This window comes from Brachyhypopomus gauderio, chromosome 2 (assembly GCF_052324685.1).
Source record: "Brachyhypopomus gauderio isolate BG-103 chromosome 2, BGAUD_0.2, whole genome shotgun sequence".
Taxonomy (NCBI): Eukaryota; Metazoa; Chordata; class Actinopteri; order Gymnotiformes; family Hypopomidae; genus Brachyhypopomus; species Brachyhypopomus gauderio.
In genome coordinates this window covers 5,661,106-5,684,060 of record NC_135212.1, presented here as the reverse complement: position 1 = coordinate 5,684,060, position 22,955 = coordinate 5,661,106, and the positions used below count along the sequence as shown (strand labels likewise).

The following is a 22,955-nucleotide window of genomic DNA, read 5'->3' as shown; positions in this document are numbered from 1 at the left end:
CAGCCTGGCTCTGGTCTAGTGTGTACGAATCAGGAATGCAGAAAGCTCGTCTTTGTTGAAGGCCATACAGACATGAAATATGTTGGCGCTCTGTAGCTTTTTTGTATACACTACCTGTAGCACTGGAGCGCGCACACACACAGAGACACACTGAGCTTTTTAAACCATGCACCCCTTAGGAATACAGTGCACATTTGGAAGGCAATCTTACACCTCCTGGGTGACTTTGTGCTACTATAGTTCAGCGGCTGCCTCACAGCACGAACGCCATTTCCCCCCCCCCCCCCCCCGTGTCCCGTCATTCAACAGAGGACGGCGTGACGCCAGCGAGTTGACGCTAAGCCCATTTGATTCAGCGGGACCTTGGCTTAGGCAGCAGGGCACTCGTCTGCTCCGCCGTGCCTGAGATAATGGGACACGGCCGCTAATCACGGGGTAAAGTACTGTAGGGTACAGGGTCTCCCATAGACACACATCCTCTCTCCGATCCGAGGTGGCTTAGGGGGCCGTGAAGGTCCGCACAAAACAGGCTGTATCCCTACCGCCTCCCCGCTTGAACTGACGCTGTGCCGAGAGAAAAAATCTGCGAAGTCAACTGCTGAGTGTAGAACACTACGTAGGGAGACTTTAGTTCTCAGTCGGATGTATTTCAGGTGCCCAGCGTCGATCTTACCGGTGGTGTGGACTGAGCCCCCCCCCCCCCCCCCCCCAAAAAAAAAAAAGAAAACAAGAGCTTCTAAAATAAAACTGGAGAATAAAAGAAAGGAAGAAGAAAGGATGAAGAAAGGAAGGAAGGAGAATAAATAATTCAGGCGAACACATTTCATAGCCAGGTGGAGGCATTAATCTGAACCACACTAGAGGCACTCTCACAGCCTATATAAAGGATTATAAGTTACAAAATGTCGGACAGTGGTCCTCAATCTCTGTCATAATGTACTGCGGCTGCCGGGTTAAAAATGGCACAGTGAGGGCCTAAAACTGAATCATGATTAACGTCATAGCAAAGGAAGCAGAGGATATCACAAGCCAAGGAGCAGTGCTCAGATCAGAGCCCACAAACCGCACCACCATATTTCCTGTCCCCTGGAACAAAGCCCTTTATAGACAACGATTGCATCACCAAGATTGAGATTTTGAAATGCCATGGAGCTATATGAATATGTCATTTACTGCTTTAATATTACACAAAGTGCTTGAGATTATAATGAAAACGGCAGAATATTTATGCAAGTTTAATATTACCAGAGAAATTGACAATTAATAATATCCAGTTGTCCTTCATAAACCTAGAAATAAACACCTGGATACAGACTAATTAACTGAAAGTGAATTCTATTTCCTGAGGTAACACGCAATGAAAACAGATTCATGAACAAATTAGAAACAGAGATTCAGGACTGGAGCTCATGTGAAAACGTGAGTATGTGTCTGACCAACGGCACTGCTCTGCTGACAGAAGCTGCTCTTCAGGAGAAGCTAATGAAATGTTTCACTCTGCTGCAGGCGTGGATGTGTCTGCCTTGTGTCCTTAGGTGTGTGTGTGTAGTCTATTAGAAGGGTGTGTGTGTGTGTGTGTGTGTGTGTGTGTGAGTGTGTGTGTGTGTGTGTGTGTGTGTGTGTGTGTGTGTGTGTGTGTGTGTGTGTGTGTGTGTGTGTGTGAGCATGCTGTATGTGTTGCACGTTTCATCTCTGTCTGTTATGTGCATGTATTCATGATAATGGGTGTAGATATGCTGTGTGTGGGAGTATTGGTGTTATATGTGTAACATGTAGAGAGAGTGTTGTGTTGGGGATGGGGTGCATGTAAGTGTGTGTGTGTGTGCGTGTGGTTGGGGTCGTGCTGGTGCAGAGGGCAGCGTTAAGCAGCGTTAAGCTGATGAATGTCTGACACTTCCCCAGTGGGGAGTCATGAGAGAGAGGATCCAGTAGAAGATAAACGTGGCACCAGCATCCCAGGGCGTCAAGTCCTATTGAGCAGCTGTCAGATAGCACAGACAGGTGGGCCACTGTACCGCCAGCAGTGACCTGTACAACACACACACACACACACACACACACACAACCTTTTTGTCCACCGCAGGCTACACTACACAAAAGGGCATGCTTCAGCGTAGGAAAAGGCATAAACGAAAATAAATAACACACATGTTTTAAAAAGGCTACATTATAGCAATGCCCTCAAATAATCACCAGGTAATGTAAGAATACGGGTTGAGAGCATTCGGACAGTTTAGTGGGTTGCATTCGCGAAAACTCAAATTGATGTTGTTTATAGTCCCATTAAATAAAAGGAAAACCTTCTATTATACATCTGATGTAGACAAATCAGTTCGCATTAGTGAGTGAACATTACGCGCCTAATAAGGAAAGGAGATAGATCGAAGTGTAAGAAACAAGAAAAATCATTTATGTTGTGGAACTTCAGTAATTCATGGAGCAGGTGCTCGAGGTTTTAATGCGATATGCCAAGCGCTCGGTTCGGCAGGCCTCGTGCACTCCCATGCCTACTGTTTGATAAATAACTAAAATGTAAAAAAAAAAAAATGAAAAGAACAACCTGGTGATTTTTACATAAAGTTAAATAGCTCCAAACGAGAGAGGATCACGTTTCATCAGGTAAAGTACACCTCGAGCGTCACAGGACATTATAAGTCAGGACATCCAACGTGAGGCTCGCTCCGGAAATACCGACTGACCAACATACCACACAAACTCTTACGCCAGGAAAACTCGCTCTGAATATCCTCCGTTATTTCTAAGATAGGCTCTAGCTCTCTCGTCCCGGGAAATCGGTATATGGTATAATTTTTCAAGCTGTTGCGAGGAATCCAGAGACGTTTTTTTTACCTTAGCCTAATGTGAACACCATCACCAACTTACCCCCCCCCCCCCCCCCCCCCCATACTGTATGCCATAATAAAACCACCACCCTGGTATAATAAAACCACCACCCTGGTATAGATGGATATATAAGACAAAGAGGTTAACCATTAAACATGACAGGGCACATACATCGACAAAATTTACCGAAATGGCAGATGTCACGAAAAAGATCAAGAGATGTAAATGACTATAATTACATGAGTCAGGTCAATATCACACGCTGCTGACCACAGCCAGGATTCATCGGTGAACAGTGTGTGCGTGTGTGTGTGTGGGGGGGGGTCAGAAAGCAAATTCAGCTTTATTTATTCTTCACATTTCGCAGAACGATGTGCTAATCTGATCCAGCGCCCTGCCAGGCAGGTTATCGTTAATAGGGATCGGAACTGAAAGCGAAATGAGATTAATGGTGCGGAAGAAGCCCCGGCCCCCCGAAACAAACCGGATCTCTTTTTGCCCCTTTGCACCAGGGCGGGTAAGTACAGGCCTCAGTTAAGCAAACTGTCTCCGGCCCCTGTCCTCCGTGTCCCTGAAAGCAACCCTCTGCAGAAGAGACCAGTTTTGCATGCTAAACGAGCTCGCCCTCCAACACGTGACGCCTTGGTCGTTTCAGGGAATAATATAAATACAAATTAGACATAAAAGCTGCCACTATAGTTTATGCAACGCCGTCGCGAGGCGCCATCTGCAGAGGATAAATTAGAGGAGATTCAATTAAGGACACCGGCTCCATTAGAAAATGCTGAAGTCAACGCAACCGAGCCAACGCAACAGGGCCGTGAGGCGGGTTTTGCGTCCCCGTGCAGTGCGGAGGACGACAGCCGCGCGAGCACGCACCGGGACCCCCGCGGCACGCGCTTCAAACCACGTTACACTAGCGAGGACGATCATCGATCGGAGACTCTGATCTAATCCAGCGATCTCATCTCTCCATCTGTCATCAGTAGAGGGCCGCGTCTCCACTCCAGCGCCAGATCCACCAACGACCGCATGCACGGTGGCGGGAACGCGCGCTCGGGGACGCGCATCTGGAGATTTACGCAAACGGAACCGAATAATGAGCCGAGCCTTCTGCTTTCTACGGGGCGACACGACGCTTGTTTTCAGAAGTAAACACAATAACGACGTAATGGATGAAAATTAATCGACTTGCATATTAACAACTGCGGTGTTTAAAACAGAACAGAGAACATATTGCCTGATAACATTGGAGCACATTAGAGTGACAAATGTATATGATCAGAGCCACCCGGAACCTTGCGGGTTTATATTTTGTTCCCAAATGCGCGATGTTTGAGTGGAGAATATGATGAATGAAAACATGTATTTGGCCTGATCACCCGCCCTTCAGTGCAGCGACCCTGTGTGGCCACGTGTGTCTCCTGGGATTGATATAAAACGAGCCCTCGCGTGATGAATGTGTGTTCCGAGAGCTTGTAGTCCGGTGCCACCTGGACGGAACCCAACGAACCGTATCCAGGTTAAAGACCCATCGCCGGGGGCTGCGTGGCGCACATCTGACAGTTACACGCTCATTTCGCAACGGCAGAACCGGCTGGACCCAGAAAACACGGGCCTAATGTTCATTCTGGCTACAGCCGCTTTATGTTCTGGGTAGAATTGAGATGCTTGTGTGGGAACGAGGGAGACACACACACACACACACACACATACACACACACACACACACACACACACACACACACACACACACACACACACACACACACATACACACACACACACACACACACACACACATACACACACACACACACACACACACACACACACTCACACACACACACACACACACACACACACACACACACACACACACACACACACACACACACACACACACACACACACACACACACACACAAAGAGCCCAGACCCGTGAGGAGCACTTGAGATATAAAAGAGGTAGAGTAAAGCCAACCCGCCGCGGTTCCGCCGGCAGGTCCATTATCATAAGGGCGTTAAGGTAGCGCGCCACATTAGGTCCCCAAACGCATCAAACCCAGCCGCTGTGAAGCATATAGCGTTTGGGTTTGTATTTTGGCACCCATTAGTTCGTCTTTTTTTTTGAAGAGGTGATAAAACAAGGGGGTATAAATGTGCAGAAGCGAAGTGTGTGATTTTTCTCTGCGTGTTTGCGAGGTGTGCGCGCGCACGCGCGCGAGAGTTCGCGCGTGCGTGTGTGTGCGCGAGCGCGCGCGCGTGTGTGTTTGAGCTGGTGATTCGGAATACATTGAATAGACCTACTGATGCGATTTAAAAAAAATAAATGGCACATTCCATCCTGCGTGGCCTTATTAATTCACCTCATTATGGACTTTGGTGTTATTCTGTAGCTCCAACCTGACTAATGCCCCGCGGTGGTGGTTAGCTGACGTGCTTAGAGGCTCTGATATAATATAACGAGAGCCATAGAGCACAGAGGACATCTTTAGCCCGGCCTCCACATACCTGCTCATTACTCATGCCACAACCACAAAGACGCCTCAACGTCCCATTCATTATGGAAGGCATACAATAAGTATTTGCCTGACCTGACACTGTGAGTAATAGTTGAGCACCAGGACCTGACAAATTATACTAAGAATTTCAAATTGCACATTTTGTCTCTGGCATGTAGCCCCGCCTCCTGGGCTGCAGGAAACCGACAGCGACTGGAGTCTCACAGCTGAGGAGAAACTCGGGACACCCAGAGACAGTTCGCTACTGATACCCATCTGCTGTCCGGGATTTGGAGCTGCACTTTGGCAGAATAAAAACTGAAGTGAAACATTTTCCTCAAAATAAACCTGTTATATGCAGTGACTCTAACAGCTAAAACACAGTTCTAACGCATATGTTGAAGAGCTTAACTGGGAAAGGCTAATTTATGTTGATAGATGTGAAATGGTTTGGCTTCAAGGAGGGAATTTAATGATTAAAAAATGTAAAAAAAAAAAAAAAAAAATGGTAAACGTATAACATGCAGATAAAATATTTCTTCCTCTAAGACATGTTCAGGAAGCAACGCTTTGGATCTGAAAATAGAAGCTTCCTTTTAGGTCTCACTGTAAATATTCCTTTCGAAGCCAAATAAGTTCTGGCAAGCACTCCTGAAATCTTACCAAACCTAAAAGTAAAATGGGTCCGCTACTAAAGGCTGATTTTGGAGAGGCTGAACTTCCAGGATATTCAGTAACACCCTCATCACATGAACAGATTTCTATACTATATATCATGGAGATGTGACCAAGGATAAATACGGTGATTGGACACCAGACAAAAGCCCAGAAGAGGACAGCCACTGTGACCCTGAGGAACACCCTCATGCCTGGGCGACTGACTGATCCAGAAGGCTGGCTCTACTCTGCGGTGTGATGGTGAGGCAGGCTCAGAACCCTGGGCTTATGGACCATGGAGGACATAATGCTGGTCTCAGGGACCAGAGGCCCAGCGCTGTGCCCTGTGTGCCTGGCACACATAGACCAGTCCAGCCCAAGCTATGAGACTAAGGGAGCAGGGTGTGGGTGGAGCATCAGACAGAGAGGCAAAGCTGCCCTGATACATTCAGTCTGGCCTGGAGCTCAGCATTCACGAGCTCCCCAAGCCCGTTTGGATCTGGTACAATCTGACAGAGGGAATCAATTAGAGCTGGTCTGACTGGCCTTCGTAGTCGTCATCATCATCGTCACTGATTATATCATGTTCTATTAATATGCATTGTCAGTCAGTGAAGGAAATATTTTCACCTGGAAATCAAGGCTACATAGATTCTACTGACTGACCTTAACTCATTTTATGAATTAAAAAAGAGTAGTGGAAGTTCTTGAGCAGCGGTAAAGGTTGAATTGGCCATCAAAATAAAAATTTAATTCAGAGAACGCTTCTGCCCTGCTTTGTTTATTTGCTGAAAGTCACATAAAGACTTTTAAGTTGACAGCCTTTCGCACAGAGTAGCAGGCACATCCCAGCATGCAATGTGAAGATGAGACAGTGTGTGCAGAACACTGGCCAATCATGCAGAGCCAACGATCTCACATGCACAAATATACCCCCCACCCCACCCCCACACACAAATATACCCCCCACCCCACCCCCACACACAAATATACCCCCACCCCACCCCCACACACAATCATACCCCCCAACCCACCCCCACACACAATCATACCCCCCACCCCACCCCCACACACAATCATACCCCCCAATCCCACCCCCACACACAATCATACCCCCCACCCCACCCCCACACACAATCATACCCCCCACCCCACCCCCACACACAAATATACCCCCCACCCCACCCCCACACACAATCATACCCCCCAACCCCGCCCCCACACACAATCATACCCGCCACTCCACCCCTGCTTACACATACAAACAGCCCTAAATACACTTTTTGCTTTCTGGTTGCTGGGCATAACAGATGGGTCATAAAGTAGGGAGAACACTAGTGAAGGATCAGGAGCAGATGTCAAAACATGGTCATGGAGTTCAGGTAGGAGGGCCTCTTATCAACCTTGTGATTACGGCCCCAGGACAGTCTGAACCGGCTCTGGGTGGGGGGTGGGGCAGTTGAAGGAAGAGTGCCACATTATTAACTGCACCAGGAGATCATCCATCCTGAACTTTGCATTTCATTACAGTGACGGGGCGTGTCCCAGGACCTTTGAGTTTGATTGAGGTGACTGGGCGTGTCCTGGGGCCTTTGAGTTTGATTGAGGTGACTGGGTGTGTCCTGGGGTCTATGTGTTTGATTGTGGTGACTGGGCATGTCCCAGGACCTTTGAGTTAGATTGAGGTGACTGGGCGTGTCCTGGGACCTTTGAGTTTGATTGAGGTGACTGGGCGTGTCCCAGGACCTTTGAGTTTGATTGAGGTGACTGGGCGTGTCCTAGGACCTTTGAGTTTGATTAAGGTTACTGGGCATGTCCCAGGGCCTTTGAGCTTGATTGAGGTGACTGGGCGTGTCCTGGGACCTTTGAGTTTGATTGAGGTGACTGGGCGTGTCCTGGGACCTTTGAGTTTGATTGAGGTGACTGGGCGTGTCCTGGGGTCTATGTGTTTGGTTGAGGTGACTGGGCGTGTCCTGACCCTTTGTGTTTGATTGAGGTGACTGGGCGTGTCCTGGGGTCTATGTGTTTGATTGGGTGACTGGGCGTGTCCTGGCCCGTTGTGTTTGATTGAGGTGACTGGGCGTGTCCTGGGGTCTATGTGTTTGATTGGGTGACTGGGCGTGTCCTGGCCCTTTGTGTTTGATTGAGGTGACTGGGCGTGTCCTGGGGTCTATGTGTTTGATTGGGTGACTGGGCGTGTCCTGGGGTCTATGTGTTTGATTGGGTGACTGGGCGTGTCCCAGGCCCTTTGTGTTTGATTGAGGTGACTGGGTGTGTCCTGGGACCTTTGCGTTTGATTGCGATGCCTTTATGTCTCTTTGGGGTGAGTGGACATGTCCCCGGGCTTTTGTTGTGACCAGTCCTGTCAGTCTCCCGGCTACAGTCTTGCCTCTGTTCCTCTCGGCTGCAACCCCATCACCACCACAGCTGCGCTACGGCACTAGATACAATTACCCATTCTGATCGGGTTTCGCCGCACTAGGATACACCCCTCCACCTCCTCCCGCATTACTGCAATGAATATTTCATGAGTCGTTTTGACAGAACAGAAGAGTCACCCATGCCGTATATTAATGCGCTGATGCTGTGTTTTTTTTGCTGTTGCCTGTCCCGGCCTGCAGGACTCCCCCGCCCCCAACCACGCTACGCTCCCCTCCCACGACGTTTGTGTCTTCATCAACACCGGGCGATTCTCTATTCCGAGCAGGGCACTACGGCTCCGCCCCCTGCTCTGAAGGGTGCTCCCAGCGGACTGGCGGACTGACACCCAGGACACTTCTGCGATATGCCTGGGTAAGTTTACTTTCGGGCCCGGCCGCGAGCCCCTTCCCCAGAAAGTATGACACAAAGACGGTCAAGGAGGTGTGACAATCGCAACCCAAACCTCAGTGGATAGAAGCGGTGGGGTCATAGTGACTCGACTCATTTTTCTCCATCGAAATGTGATGTCTAGCAGTAAATGAATTCAGTCCACATTTGCCCCAAGGGAATTTCTTGAACCTTTGCAAGGTCTTGTTATGCTTCACCCTGCCTTGGTTCATTCGATCAATCTGCTGCAGCTTGTATACTGGATACATAAGTACACGTACACGTACACACACACACACACACACACACACACACACACACACACACACACACACACACACAGGCGTGATGCTGTGAGGCATCAGAAGGCTTAGTGGCGGCGTGGTGACCTCACCAACCTCTTCGGCTGCTGGAAGGCTGTCGCACATCGCCGTGGAGACCTCACCTTTACAGCTGCCTGCTGCTGGGGTCGGAGTTATCCTGTCAGAATGGCAACACTGGGGTGGGGGGGGGGGGGGGGGGGGGGGTTGGGGTAGGGTTGAGCGCCGGTTACAGCTGAGAGCTTCTCGCTCGCTAATTGGTCAGCAGGCAGACCCGTGTTTTCCGAGGTCAAGCCGAGTCTGTCAGGAGCAAAAAGCCCACGGCTGCGTCCAGATTAAAGCCAGGCTAATAGAAGAAAGCACAGCCCTCTTCTCTCATGAGCAGTTTCGATGTCAAGGCGCAAGACGCTCAGGCAAGCTCTTGTTTCAGAGATTACAGTGAAGCGTACGCCCTAATGGTGAAAAACTGCATCTACAACCACCAAACAATAGATGTAACAATACATGGGTGCACAGCCTCTATATCATATAATGCATGTGAGTGAGCACTGCAGTTATTAAAGGTAGTAGCCAAATTAGTGTTAATTTTTTGTGGTCCAGAGGTTTTCCTTGCCTCTGCAGGGGATATCGTTTAACTTTTTTCATTTTCACTTTGACTGTCTAACCTGTTTTATTTTAAAAATTAGGACAAAATCAAAAGCTCATAAGACTGTCAAGCTTAACATTTTGCATTGTGTGAAAGTTCTGACTGAACCACTTGCATTTACATTATCAGCGTTTAGCAGACACACTCTTGTCTGGCGTGACTTACAAAAGTACATTGTTGTTTCCATGGAAGTAGTCTGTGTGCTATTTTGGGCCAGAGTCTAAGTATACCATTAAGCTACAGCCCTATCAGAAACAAATACACACAAGAGAAGTGTCCTCAGGTGTGAGGGTATGTGGGGAGTGTATGATCCACTTAGCTTTTGTGAGCAAGCACCAGGTTTCAAATCTGGCGGGGGTGACAATAGCCAGTGAAGGGTACACAGTAATGGAGTAACAGGCAGAAACAGGAAGACTATGACTATGAATCATGCGGGTGGCAGCGTATAGTGGCATGTACAGGGAAACTTGCCAAGAATAGTAGACCAGTGTTGAGATGTCCAGGCACCGGACAGCTGAGTGGCCTCTCTGCAAAGAAATTGCTTTAACAGCATCTAACCGTATGTAACACTTGAAAAGATACAAAATGAGCAAACTGTGCATACTACTTCATATGCATTGATACTTGACAGAAAGGTCGTCAACAACAGAACATACCTTGTAATGAGACACCTTCCAATGTGTTAGGAAGATCAATGATGTTTACTACAACACTGCCACCTAGAGTTGAATGTAGAGAAGAGCAATATACTTCTCTGGTACAATCATAGCAAGTATGGATAAAACGCTTATAAAGACAATTAATTGATTAAATAAGGTTAGAAATAACTTTACATTAATTTTTGTGAGAAGGGGGAATTTTAAGTACCCTCTATAAGTCTTGATGATATTAAGCCATCTGGACCTTTTCTTTTACCATGAATCCAACCCCCACGAACAACCTGCATACAAGCGAATCTCACATTCTGCATAGCCGGATCTAATGGAGTTTTAATCGATAAGTGATCGATATTAGACTGGCTAACAGAAACGTGAGTTTGCTTGTGCTCCCTAAACAGCCAGCTGGTCGTGTAATGGAGTGTAGAACTCAAACGGTTGCGCGCGCCTCCCAACGGACGACCCGCCGGCGACCGTTGTGACCGACGGCCGACTTGGGCTCTTTTGTCCACTAGAGCAGTCGCAGTAGTAGTTTTAGTCGTTTTCCACTAGATTTAGAGTAGTTGTGGATAGGCTTGGTTTAGACATTTCGTTGTCAGGGAGTTTAAGTTGTAGGGAAAGTATAGCTACCAGGTCTACACGAGCACGAATTTTATGCTCATGCGCGAACGCCATGGGCGAAGGGTCTTCGAGAAAGTTATAGGTGTGGGTTTTTGTTATAGTCTTTATGATTGTTTTCTTACCAGTTCTCCAGAATGTAAGCCTAGAGCTTTCTAACATAGCTTCAGTGCTACATCTTAGGGTTGTGTATTGTGAATTATTCATTACATTTGAAATTTTAGCTGCTCAAGCAGAATCTGTAAACACTTATCCAGTGATGGATTTGGTATCTGTTGTCTTCATAGACATCCATTCAGCCCCAAGCTAGTACAACATACAGCAGGATGTCCATGGACCTGTTTTATTTTATTATTTATGTATTGTTTATTTTTTATTCAGGAGATCTTTTAGCTCATGGATAGCTTAAAGAAAGGGCACAGGGCATTGTCTTTATTTATTTTACAAATCCACAACTTTCTCACTCCAAACTTCCCCCAGTGAGAGGACTGTGTGCAGGAGTCAAACAAATCCTGTCCAACTGTCTGATCTGGGAGGCGAGAGACCAGATGAACAGGGTGTCTGTCTCCCACCCCAAGTTGGAAGCCCTCAAAGGAAACAAGGTGAGGTTTGATGTGTCTGTTGAAACTGGTTAGACTTTACAAAGCCTGGAAATGTCAACAGTATGTTGTTCTCTTCATGCACTGTTATGAGGACAGCAATGAACACTACAGAGAGATGCTGGATAGCCATCAAAAACATACACAGGGGTGAGTTTAGTTTCCTGTGATAATATTAACTTTAATAAGCCTGCTTTATGTATTTAAGAAGTCATCACATTATTTTTACACACACACACACACACAAATACCCCCTTTTTTCAGTTTATTCAATTCAGTTTGCTTTGTCACTTCTATATTTATGCATTTCAATGAGAAACAAACATCACTGGTCCACAACAACACAGTTGATGCATAGCTAATGAATTTTGCGTATCTGCTACTTGACACCTGCCCATTATCTGACACTCCCTCCCCCTGGCATGCTATTGGTCGCTGAAAGACTGTTACCTGGACAACAGTACGCAAAGGCAGTACATTTGTACCTTGGATCCTTCTCAATAATTAAACCACGACTTCCTTGTTTAAGTCGCACAGTCAGGCTCAGCTGAACATGTCTGTCATGTCATCTGGGCTTAGATGGTAAACATAACAAAAGCAGGTTCCTCTCTCATCATTAGGACGGCCCAGTAAACAGACCATGAACATGAGGAAGATGAGTTTATTGCCTCACCGAGGTACGCTGAGACACCTTCGGCTGACGGAGGCAGAGATCGAAGAGCAGGTGGAGAATGGTAAGCTGCGTTTATTCTGACTGGTCTAAAATGAACTGTGGGACGTGTGGCAAACCAGTTAATGCTGAACATACCCGAGCGGCTCTGAGGTTATGTTGTGTGTGTATATGTGTGTGTGTGTGAAGACCAGCTAATATCACCCACATTTCCTTGCGTTCCCAGAAACTGATGATTTGGTCTCTAGGCTCGTAAACCTTCCGACCAGGACCAGAACACAAGAAATCAAAGCTCTGCCCATGATTTTCGAAGAAAGAAGAAATATCAGGTTATTGTTTTGTCATCTTTTATAACAGCATGTCATCATAAAATCATTTCACATCCAAAAAGCCAATTAAGCTCACGCGCCTGTACATGTAAGCCTGTGGATGGCAAGACCCATTAATGTAATTGTGGTATAATTCAACCACGTAGCTTCTCTGTACATTTACACACACCTCTGTCGTTTCCAGGAACAGAGTGATCTCCGTCACACTCTCCAGGAAGAGCCTTCTCCCCGTGTGCTGTACTGATTTCAGTCAGCGGGTTTCTCTGGTAAGGGGGATGTCTGGCTCGTCACGGAGGTGTTGAGTCCTTTACTTCGACGTGCTGTGGCCTCTTGGGTTTTATGTATATCCAAAAGACGCATGTCCATAAATATGTATGATACACCCTCACCATCCTTTTACGAGAAGTGCTATTAGAAGCCTGTGGGTAGAGCTTTAGCAGAACTGTTGCCATGTTCAGTTCGTCTTGAGCTCGTGTTAGTCATACCCTCTCCCTTTGTACATTATTGAACAGTTTCAGACGGGCACAAACGCCAGAGACACTGCTGTGTTTATGTGAGGGTTACAAAGATTAATAAATTGTACATGTCTGTCTTACACTTAATGCTCTGAGAATACTCCCTCTACCTGAGCAGTATCTGTGTATTTAACAATCTTTACGAAATGTACGAATGGTCCGAACCTGTTTTTCTCCCCAACGTGACGGTGCCGTGTGTCAGTCCTTCCGCAGGTTCGGTTCCGCCCTGGGCTCGGCCAGAGAGCGCTTGGTGATCTGGCAGGACACCCTGAAGGCCGTCGGGGGCAAGTTCGGCACCTCGGTCCTTTCCTACTTCCACTTCCTGAAGTGGCTGCTCATGTTCAACGTCTTCTCCCTGTTGATCAACTTCTGCTTCATCACCGTGCCGCAGATCGTGCACCCGGCGAACATCACTCACCTCACAGGCTTTAGGGGCCTGGAGCTGCTCACCGGCGTGGTGAGCTCGCTTCGGCCACGTAGAGCCAATAGATCAGGCAAAATGTAGATGCTCCCTAACCCTAGTGTTCAGGGGTGGGTTTCCCGAAACGTTCGTAGCGCTAAGTACTTCGTAACCTCGTGTGAAACGTATGAGGTTAAGAAGTACTTAGCGCTACGAACATTTTGGGAACCTCACCCCAGTTTGGTCCACTGCCTCATATTTGTTTACATTCGCTATCTGCAGTGATTAAATTGACCCCCACGACCTTTCCGGGTTGAGTTTACTAATTCTGATTTCTTGTCTGTCACCAGGGTTATTTCAATCAGACGGTGTTCTTTTACGGGGGCTATAACGGTGAAGTCATCGTGACGACGCCTCCCTACAACATGCAGTTGGCTTATTTCTTCACCATCGCTGCTTACCTGGTGTTTTGCGGCTTGTCCCTTATCTACAGGTAATGTGGCGTGGTAAAAACTGGCACCCAGGAGTGGCGGCCCAGGACTGGCGCCGTTATGACTGGTGAACGCATTGCTGTGTAGCGACATTAAAGCTTTTTCCTTGTCCTTGTTGTTTCCGTGTGTCTGTCGATCAAAGGTCAGCAATAAGAGATGAGATATGAGACGCGGAAGTGACGTTGCGTTAAATATCAGCACAGAGTATATGGGCCGGTGCAGTTTTGCCTAAACAGACAACGATGAGTTAATGTGTGTCTTTGGCACGCAGGTGTGCGCTAAAGGTGACGTCCTCTCCTGTAAAGGGAACACTCAAGTGTTTTCTGACTGACCTCGTTATGAGAGTCGCCTGTCTTGCATCTACTCTCTGGCTCCTTTATTAGGAGAATCTGGTGTACATGTGCATTTTATAGGTGCACAAGGTCTTCAGCAAGCCTCTGACCTTCATAACTCAGCGTACAGTGGATGTTCCTTGCACAGCTGATGAAGGCCCTATGTACGAAACATCCTGTTTTTTGGAAACTTTGTTTACTACGTTTGCAATCTTTACTACCACTCCGTGTGTAACTACAGTGCACTGTAGTTAGTTCCTGGAATCTTCTTTATAATACAAGTTGGAAGTCAGTGTATGTATTCCATATTCTTTACTTGTCTCCTTGAAAAACTGGGCCAACACTTTACACACTGGATTATGAAGCGCTCCCAGGTCTCAAAGAGACGAGGAGAGAGGCGTATTGGTGTTTTGAGACACAGGGTAGCTTTTACTCGCTGTTATCATATTTGCATATTCCGATATACAGATGTGGTCTGAGTTGAACGGACAGGTTTCCCTTTCCCCCAGCATGGCCCGGTCCTTCCAGAGGAACTTCACGCTGGTTTCGGGTCCCGCCTACGAGGCCGCCTGGCGCCTCTTGTGCAGCTGGGACTTCAGCGTGGTCAACGAGAAGGCCGTCCAGCACCTGAAGAACAACCTCGCCGTTCAACTGAAGGTCCCCCTCTCTGTGCCTCCACCCAACACCCCCGTTTGTCGCGTTGCCCCCCCCCCCCCCCCACGTGGCACGCTCACCTCCCCGTCCTTGCGGTGCAGGAGTCTCTGGCGGAGCGGCTGCAGAGGAGACGGGTCATGACGCCGGTGGAGGTGCTGGAGCAGGTCTCCCTGCAACTCCTGGCCTGGCTGCTGTCCCTGGGGCTCGCTGTCGCCTCCTGTGCCGCCATCTACTTCCTGGGCTCCCGCCAAAACTTACCGGTCAGCTGCGTTTACAACCCCTCCACCCACACCCTGCACCCACACCCTCCACCCACACCCTCCACTCACACCCTCCACTCACACCCTCCACCCACACACTCCACTCACACCCTCCACTCACACCCTCCACCCACACCCTCCACCCACACCCTCCACTCACACCCTCCACCCACACCCTCCACTCACACCCTCCACCCACACACTCCACACACACCCTCCACCCACACCCTCCACCCACACCCTCCACTCACACCCTCCACTCACACCCTCCACCCACACACTCCACTCACACCCTCCACCCACACACTCCACTCACACCCTCCACTCACACCCTCCACTCACACCCTCCACCCACACCCTCCACTCACACCCTCCACCCACACCCTCCACTCACACCCTCCACCCACACACTCCACTCACACCCTCCACTCACACCCTCCACTCACACCCTCCACCCACACCCTCCACTCACACCCTCCACCCACACACTCCACTCACACCCTCCACCTCACACCATCCACTCACACCCTCCACCCACACCCTCCACTCACACCCTCCACCCACACCCTCCACTCACACCCTTCACTCACACCCTCCACTCACACCCTCCACCCACACACTCCACTCACACCCTCCACCCACACCCTCCACCCACACCCTCCACCCACACCCTCACCTCACACCATCCACTCACACCCTCCACTCACACCCTCCACTCACACCCTCCACCCACACCCTCCACTCACACCCTTCACTCACACCCTCCACTCACACCCTCCACCCACACCCTCCACTCACACCATCCACCCACACCCTCACCCCACACCCTCCACTCACACCCTCCACTCACACCCTCCACCCACACCCTCCACCCACACCCTCACCTCACACCATCCACTCACACCCTCCACTCACACCCTCCACTCACACCCTCCACCCACACCCTCCACTCACACCCTTCACTCACACCCTCCACTCACACCCTCCACCCACACCCTCCACTCACACCATCCACCCACACCCTCACCCCACACCCTCCACTCACACCCTCCACCCACACCCTCACCTCACACCATCCACTCACACCCTCCACCCACACCCTCACCTCACACCCTCACCCCACACCCTCCACTCACACCCTCCACCCACACCCTCCACCCACACACTCCACTCACACCCTCCACTCACACCCTCCACCCACACCCTCCACCCACACCCTCACCTCACACCCTCACCCCACACCCTCCACTCACACCCTCCACCCACACCCTCCACCCACACCCTCACCTCACACCCTCCACCTACACCCTCCACCCACACCCTCCACCCACACCCTCCACTCACACCGCATTCACATTAACAGCCTGAAATGGCTTGGATCTGACTTTTTGCCTCAATGAGACACAAATCTTGATTTTTCCAGGGCTGTGTGGGCTGTTTTCAGGTCACATTTGATTCGGTTTCTTACGATTCATAGATCAGATTCATATCTAATTTGCATCTATGTGACCTGAATTTAAAAAGTCAGATCAGAGTTCATGTTGCACAGAAAGACACAGGTTACTTTAAATTATGAATATGAACCATCAATGCAAATCTGACCTGAGCAGTAAATCAGAATTCAACAATGTGGCTTTTAATGTGAACAGTGGCACCCCTTAGGGGAGGAACCCTATTCAGTCTTGTTAAGAAACAGCCCGTGTTATACTTAAGGTCGACAGTTTCATTCAGACACAAATCACCTTTCAAGTCTCTCTGCAATTGGAAATGGAGTTTTTTGCACATCTATAAACTTAAACATCATGCTAAGAACTGAAGGGATTCTGACCCAGGTTGTCATTCTTGATTTCCGCATGTGCTCTCTTCTGCTTGGATCATGTCTCAAGAGCTTTCTTGGTTCCACGGGGGATTTAACGTTAGAGGCCTCCACGCTGCTCCTGCCTGTCGTAGTGTCCCTCATCAACCTGTTCGTCCCTCTCGTCTACACCCTCATCAATAAGATGGAGCACTATGCCAGCCCTCGCACCAACATCTACATCATCATCCTGAGGTCTGCTCCACAAACCTGCAGCTACTGTGTTCTCATCCGCATTGTAAAATATTACCCCTGCCTTTCAAAGGGTGGTAAGGGTGGTGTTTCTTAAAACACAACTTTTTTCCCCCCTGCATGTGGCGATCTTCAGGAACGTCCTGCTGAAGATGTCCATCCTGGGGATTCTTTGTTACTACTGGCTCCACGATGTTCCTAACACCATGACTGTACGCGTAATCAATACATTTGTGCTACTGTCCGGTTCACATCGATTATAAAGGTGGCGGTGCTGAAATCTGTTGTTCTTCGCCACTGCGCAGTGTTGGGAATCCTTTGTGGGTCAGAGTGTGTATCGGCTGGTCGTGATCGACTTCGTTTTCTGCCTGCTTGGCTCTTTCTTCGGAGAGTTCCTGTACAAGTAAGTTCCACACCTGTGCTTCGGAATAAAGAAAGTTTCTTCTCGGAATGAATCGCTGCCCTGCTGTGTACGTTTGTGTTGTATTTAAAAACGACTCTTTAATAAAGCAGGGGAGTGAAAGTGTTGATGGTGTCCGTGGTGCGGTCCATAACCCCTCAGACTCTCCCTTCACTTTTTATTCCAGAGTAATTGGAACCAGATGCATCCGTAGGCTCGGAGTCCCGGAGTTTGATGTGGCCACTAATGTGCTTGACCTTATCTACGCCCAGACACTCTCATGGTAGATTGTTCTTCACTGGTTCTTCTTCGCTGGTGTCCTGCCGAGTGGGACCTCAGTGTGTCTCCTTCTGTCTCCTTCTGTCTCACAGGATCGGAATCTATTTCTCCCCACTCCTCCCCGTCATCCAAGTCATTAAGTTCTTCATCATCTTCTACCTGAAAAGGGTACGTGGTGCTGTGATGGTGGCAGGTCTGGTGGGCGGTGCAGTAGGGTGGAGGGCAATAGCCATGACGGCTCTCCTGTGGAGGAGAGGGACAGGTCAGGGCAAGACTCCAACACCACACTAGTGTAGTGTGTAAAGTAATGGTGGTGTATGGTGTAGTATGTACTGTGATGTGGGCCTCTGTGGTGTAGTATGTACTGTAATGTGGGCCTCTGTGGTGTAGTATGTACTGTGATGTGGGCCTCTGTGGTGTAGTATGTACTGTGATGTGGACCTCTGTGGTGTAGTATGTACTGTGATGTGGGCCTCTGTGGTGTAGTATGTACTGTAATGTGGGCCTCTGTGGTGTAGTATGTACTGTAATATGGGCCTCTGTGGTGTAGTATGTACTGTGATGTGGACCTCTGTGGTGTAGTATGTACTGTGATGTGGGCCTCTGTGGTGTAGTATGTACTGTGATGTGGGCCTCTGTGGTGTAGTATGTACTGTGATGTGGGCCTCTGTGGTGTAGTATGTACTGTGATGTGGGCCTCTGTAGTGTAGTATGTACTGTGATGTGGGCCTCTGTGGTGTAGTATGTACTGTGATATGGGCCTCTGTGGTGTAGTATGTACTTTGATGTGGGCCTCTGTAGTGTAGTATGTACTGTGATGTTGGCTTCTGTGGTGTAGTATGTACTGTGATGTGGGCCTCTGTGGTGTAGTATATACTGTGATGTGGGTCTCTGTAGTGTAGTATGTACTGTAATATGGGCCTCTGTGGTGTGGTATGTACTGTGATGTGGACCTCTGTGGTGTGGTATGTACTGTGATGTGGACCTCTGTGGTGTAGTATGTACTGTGATGTTGGCCTCTGTGGTGTAGTATGTACTGTGATGTGGGCCTCTGTGGTGTAGTATGTACTGTGATGTGGGCCTCTGTGGTGTGGTATGTACTGTGATGTGGGCCTCTGTGGTGTAGTATGTACTGTGATGTGGACCTCTGTGGTGTAGTATGTACTGTGATGTTGGCCTCTGTGGTGTAGTATGTACTGTGATGTGGGCCTCTGTGGTGTAGTATGTACTGTGATGTGGGCCTCTGTGGTGTAGTATGTACTGTGTAATATGTACTGTGTACTGAATGTTTGAGCTGAAGTTCTTGTGGATCTTCAGGTGAGCCTGAACATGAACTGCCAGCCGCCCAGACGCACAGGCAGGGCGGCCCAGATGGAGACGGTCTACATCGCACTCCTCTTCCTCCCCTCGTTCGTGGGGGCATTGTCCATGGTGGCCTACACAGTGTGGAGGTAGGCGGCCGACACCAGGACCTGCTTCCCTATTGGACTTGGTTATAACCTTTGTGCTGTTTCTTATTAAGCGATATCGCTCATGAAACATTGCTTTGGTCAGAGGTCTCAAAGTCTGTTCATGGTAGGCTGTTTACGCTTATGTTACAATATTTTAACGTGCGATAATGATAATGTACAAATGACATTTATTTTTGTCCAAGCTTGCTGTGACTAAGCTGACATATCTCAAACACTCCTGATTAGTGCTCTATAGATTTTTTATGATCTGAGTGTGCATAACAGACTAATATTACAGACTAATCTTTAACACACATGAAGGGTTTATAGGTGTGTAATCACTGACTGTTATGCATCTTCTGTCACGGATCTGTTTGTGTGTGCACGTTTATATAGGGCGAGGTATAACACAACCACAGTGAGTAGCAGTGTTTATTTATTTGTATTTACTCTTCCCTGCAGCTTGAAGCCGTCGGAGCGGTGCGGGCCGTTCCAGGGACTCGGCACGCCCTTCCACGCGGTGATCCAGTGGATGGACACGGTGGAGAACATCCCGGCCAGTCAGTGGGCCTGGTGGATATTCGAACACGTGCTGAGAAACGAGCTCTTCTTCTACCTCATCACTCTCATCGTTCTGTAAGGGCCTCGTCACCGTCATCCACACCGTCTAGAGCCTGATGTCTGTTTTAGAGGACTTGCTCATACCACGTTCCGTTCAGTTCGGGACGAGATCAAAGATCCGATTTTTTGGGCGTGTTCGACGTGAATCTCAATTCCTGCCGTCTTCTTGTGTCTCCTTCATTGTAGAATTTTTACTTATTTCCTCTGGCAAGTCACCCAGGGCCGGAAACAGCTCATCAGGACCTTAAAGCAACAGATCGCCAATGTGAGTGCCGTGCAGAGATTCAGCATATTCTGATGTTATCATGAGACGTCATTGGCCGTCTTCGTTCTCCGTATTTAGGAGGGCAAGGACAAGGCCTTCCTGCTGAGCAGGATAGAGGCCATCCAGAAGCAGAGAAGAGATTCCACAAACCTCAGGGCCATGGTGAGCACTTCATACCCCTCAGGAACACCGGGGGCTACTACCGTGGGTAGGGCGCTAGAGCTCAGTGTTTGATGTGTATTCCAAGGTGGATCTCGCACACGTGTAATTCTCACGTGCAGAGTGGCGTGGTGGGCTGACGGGCGGGGAGGGGAGACAGCTGTGCCTGTCGCTGGCGTCTGTTAGCTGAAAGCGTTAAGACAGGTCGTTTGTGAAATATCAAGCTGTGAGGAATTAAACGTCCCCAGATCCAAGCGCAGCATGGAGTGAAGCTGTAACTGGCGCTGCAGAGAATATGCAGAAAATCACTCTCCCCTAACTAACTTCCTGTTTAATTTCCTCATTTCCTCTCGAATTTGTGAAAATGTTCCCCCCCCCCCCCCCCCCCATTCCTCCACCTCTCGGGTTATTTACAACAGACAAGGCTACAAAATCAAAGCCATCCTAAATTCCAGCTCAATTTAACAGTTGTTTTCCTATTCTAGAGTTTCAAGGTTCACTCCACAAACCATTGGCAATTAATTCAAGGCTCAATCTGCAATAGAAACTTAAGGCAAAGTCCTGAATAATAAAACATAATTATCGCTCACAAGAGGAATGTTTTGCACTTTTGCTGTTCTAATGTGATGACAACCTGTAGAATATGTATGTTTGCTAAGCCGTGGGCGTGTTTATTCATAGTGGCAGTGAAGTGATATTAGACATCACCGAGCCACACGGGCCCGGTCAAGACTTCCTCCCAGTGAGGATTTGCCTACTGCCCCAAAAAGCCCCTGAGGGGTAAGATGACCCTGTGCCTTGCAGGTTTTTAGGCATGAGACAGCCAGGCAGGACTCGAAGGTGGAAACAAGGCCTCCGACGTTAGGCAGAGCGGTAGTGCAGTGCAGACCCCAACTACCCCCCACACACCCTCCCAAACCGGGCGGGACCCAGAGCCCCACGCCAGGCAGCCCGGGCTGCAGTGCAGGGCCCGTTCCCGCGGCTCTCGATACCCAGCCTGGGTGGCCGGTCGGGACTCTGGGCACCAGACCTCACAGGTGCCCCAGACTAGACCCACTGCCTATGATAGACACCCTACTGCCAGGCATGGTACCCGAGACACCACCCAGCAGGAAGGGAGGCCCTTCCTAGGACCGAGTGCAGGGACACCGGGTCTCTGCCAGCCAGGCAGCAGACCGCCCCATGGCCTCAGTTAAGGCTGGTTCCAGTCTTCGGTTGTCATGTTGATGCGCTGTTAAAACTGGTAATTATTTCAATAGTGGTGTACAAAGATGAGAGATCACCTCTGACCTTTAACCCTTTGGGACTTTCCCTTTCAGGAATTTGACGAGATGACATATTTCAACCAAAACTGGATGAACACTTTCCCCCTGGATATGTGAGACAAGGTGTTTTAGTTTGGGTTGGGTTTTTTTTTTTTTGCCTTGGTTGTACTGGAACAATAAGAAACGTGTGTGGGTGTTCAGTTTGCTGGACCGAGGCTGCCACGTGTTAGTGGAAGTTCTGTGTTCCGGCCCGGGAAGCCCAACGCAGCCTCTGTAGGCTTTGTTGCTCCAGCCCGCCCAGTTTCACCCCTCAGCTTCATATCAGACCTTTCATGAGCTGAACCGAGCTGGTCATGGCAGAAAGAACCCGCACAGCTGTTCAGGAGTCTGGGGTTGAGAAGCGTCTGTTCTCACTCCAGTAGAGTTTTCTCCAAGTGCAACGTGTTCCTCCACCATACCAGCTTGTCCACGCAAGGCCATTTGAATTAAGGTCAAGTTCAACTAAAAATACCCATGTTGTTCTCTGTATGTTAAGATTTTTATGCAAAGCCATGTAGATTTGTAGAAGTTTCCCAAAACTTTTTGACTGGTATTGTTTTATAAACAAATTTTAAAACACTTTTAATTGTTGTTCATTTTATTGTGAAAAACTTGCTCTTCATACACCAAGAACTGTACAATCAATAATTTAAAAACACGTTCAGGTTGTTGTTTCAAGAACACATGATTATTCCTTATTTAAGTTACACAGCAGCTTATAGCTTAAACCAAAAGGAAAAATAGTGTTTACAGTTGTCTGCTCACTGCATTCGCATCACGTCCTTCATCTGACGCGTGGGGACGGAGGGGCGCGTCCTCCCACATCACCACGTGGGGTCGGGGTTACCACGCACAAGTTCAGCCTGGTGTTTCATTAAATGACGGCGTCAGTAGCCGTTCTCTATTGAAGTCTGATAACAGGGTTCATCAATGTGAGGAGAAATGGCCTTTCAACTCTAATCATAATCACATTTCATTTTAAATGATCCAAATCCATTTGTAAGAATAGAACATGTAATAAGATAAAAACAAGAGGCTTCATTATAAAAAAAACAAACAAAAAAAAACCACTTTACAATAAAAAAACAAAGTTGAACGGACTTTTCTAATTAAGTGTCAATGTGTG

General features: G+C 48.5%; 1 protein-coding gene and 1 long non-coding RNA gene across 7 annotated transcripts; one reads left to right on the top strand and one right to left on the bottom strand.

Moving 5' to 3' along the window:
- Window positions 1-1,229: 1,229 nt before the first annotated feature.
- On the bottom strand, window positions 1,230-11,044 carry LOC143484932 (uncharacterized). The gene is made up of 5 exons (XR_013122743.1): window positions 10,647-11,044; window positions 10,436-10,498; window positions 10,251-10,306; window positions 9,212-9,310; window positions 1,230-2,028 (listed from the first exon to the last, which is right to left on the bottom strand). It is a non-coding gene; the product is annotated as an uncharacterized LOC143484932 (long non-coding RNA).
- On the top strand, window positions 8,637-22,948 carry tmc5 (transmembrane channel like 5). Of its 6 annotated transcripts, none has more exons than XM_076983936.1 (21): window positions 8,639-8,798; window positions 11,534-11,655; window positions 11,752-11,802; window positions 12,273-12,386; window positions 12,549-12,651; window positions 12,836-12,917; window positions 13,369-13,623; window positions 13,917-14,059; window positions 14,899-15,046; window positions 15,145-15,303; window positions 17,190-17,353; window positions 17,487-17,562; window positions 17,656-17,753; window positions 17,938-18,033; window positions 18,122-18,197; window positions 19,347-19,480; window positions 19,943-20,116; window positions 20,288-20,366; window positions 20,445-20,528; window positions 21,330-21,716; window positions 21,845-22,947. In XM_076983936.1, exons 1-20 carry the CDS (start codon window positions 8,791-8,793, stop codon window positions 21,654-21,656), a joined length of 2,493 nt encoding a protein of 830 aa, XP_076840051.1. In that variant the 5' UTR covers window positions 8,639-8,790; the 3' UTR covers window positions 21,657-21,716; window positions 21,845-22,947. The 6 variants fall into 6 exon arrangements, with proteins under 6 accessions (XP_076840059.1, XP_076840051.1, XP_076840092.1 ...); XM_076983953.1 differs by lacking the exon at window positions 8,639-8,798 and adding an exon at window positions 10,829-11,138; XM_076983944.1 differs by lacking the exon at window positions 11,752-11,802 and having other exon boundaries at window positions 8,637-8,798; window positions 21,845-22,948.
- The last annotated feature ends 7 nt before the right edge of the window (window positions 22,949-22,955 follow it).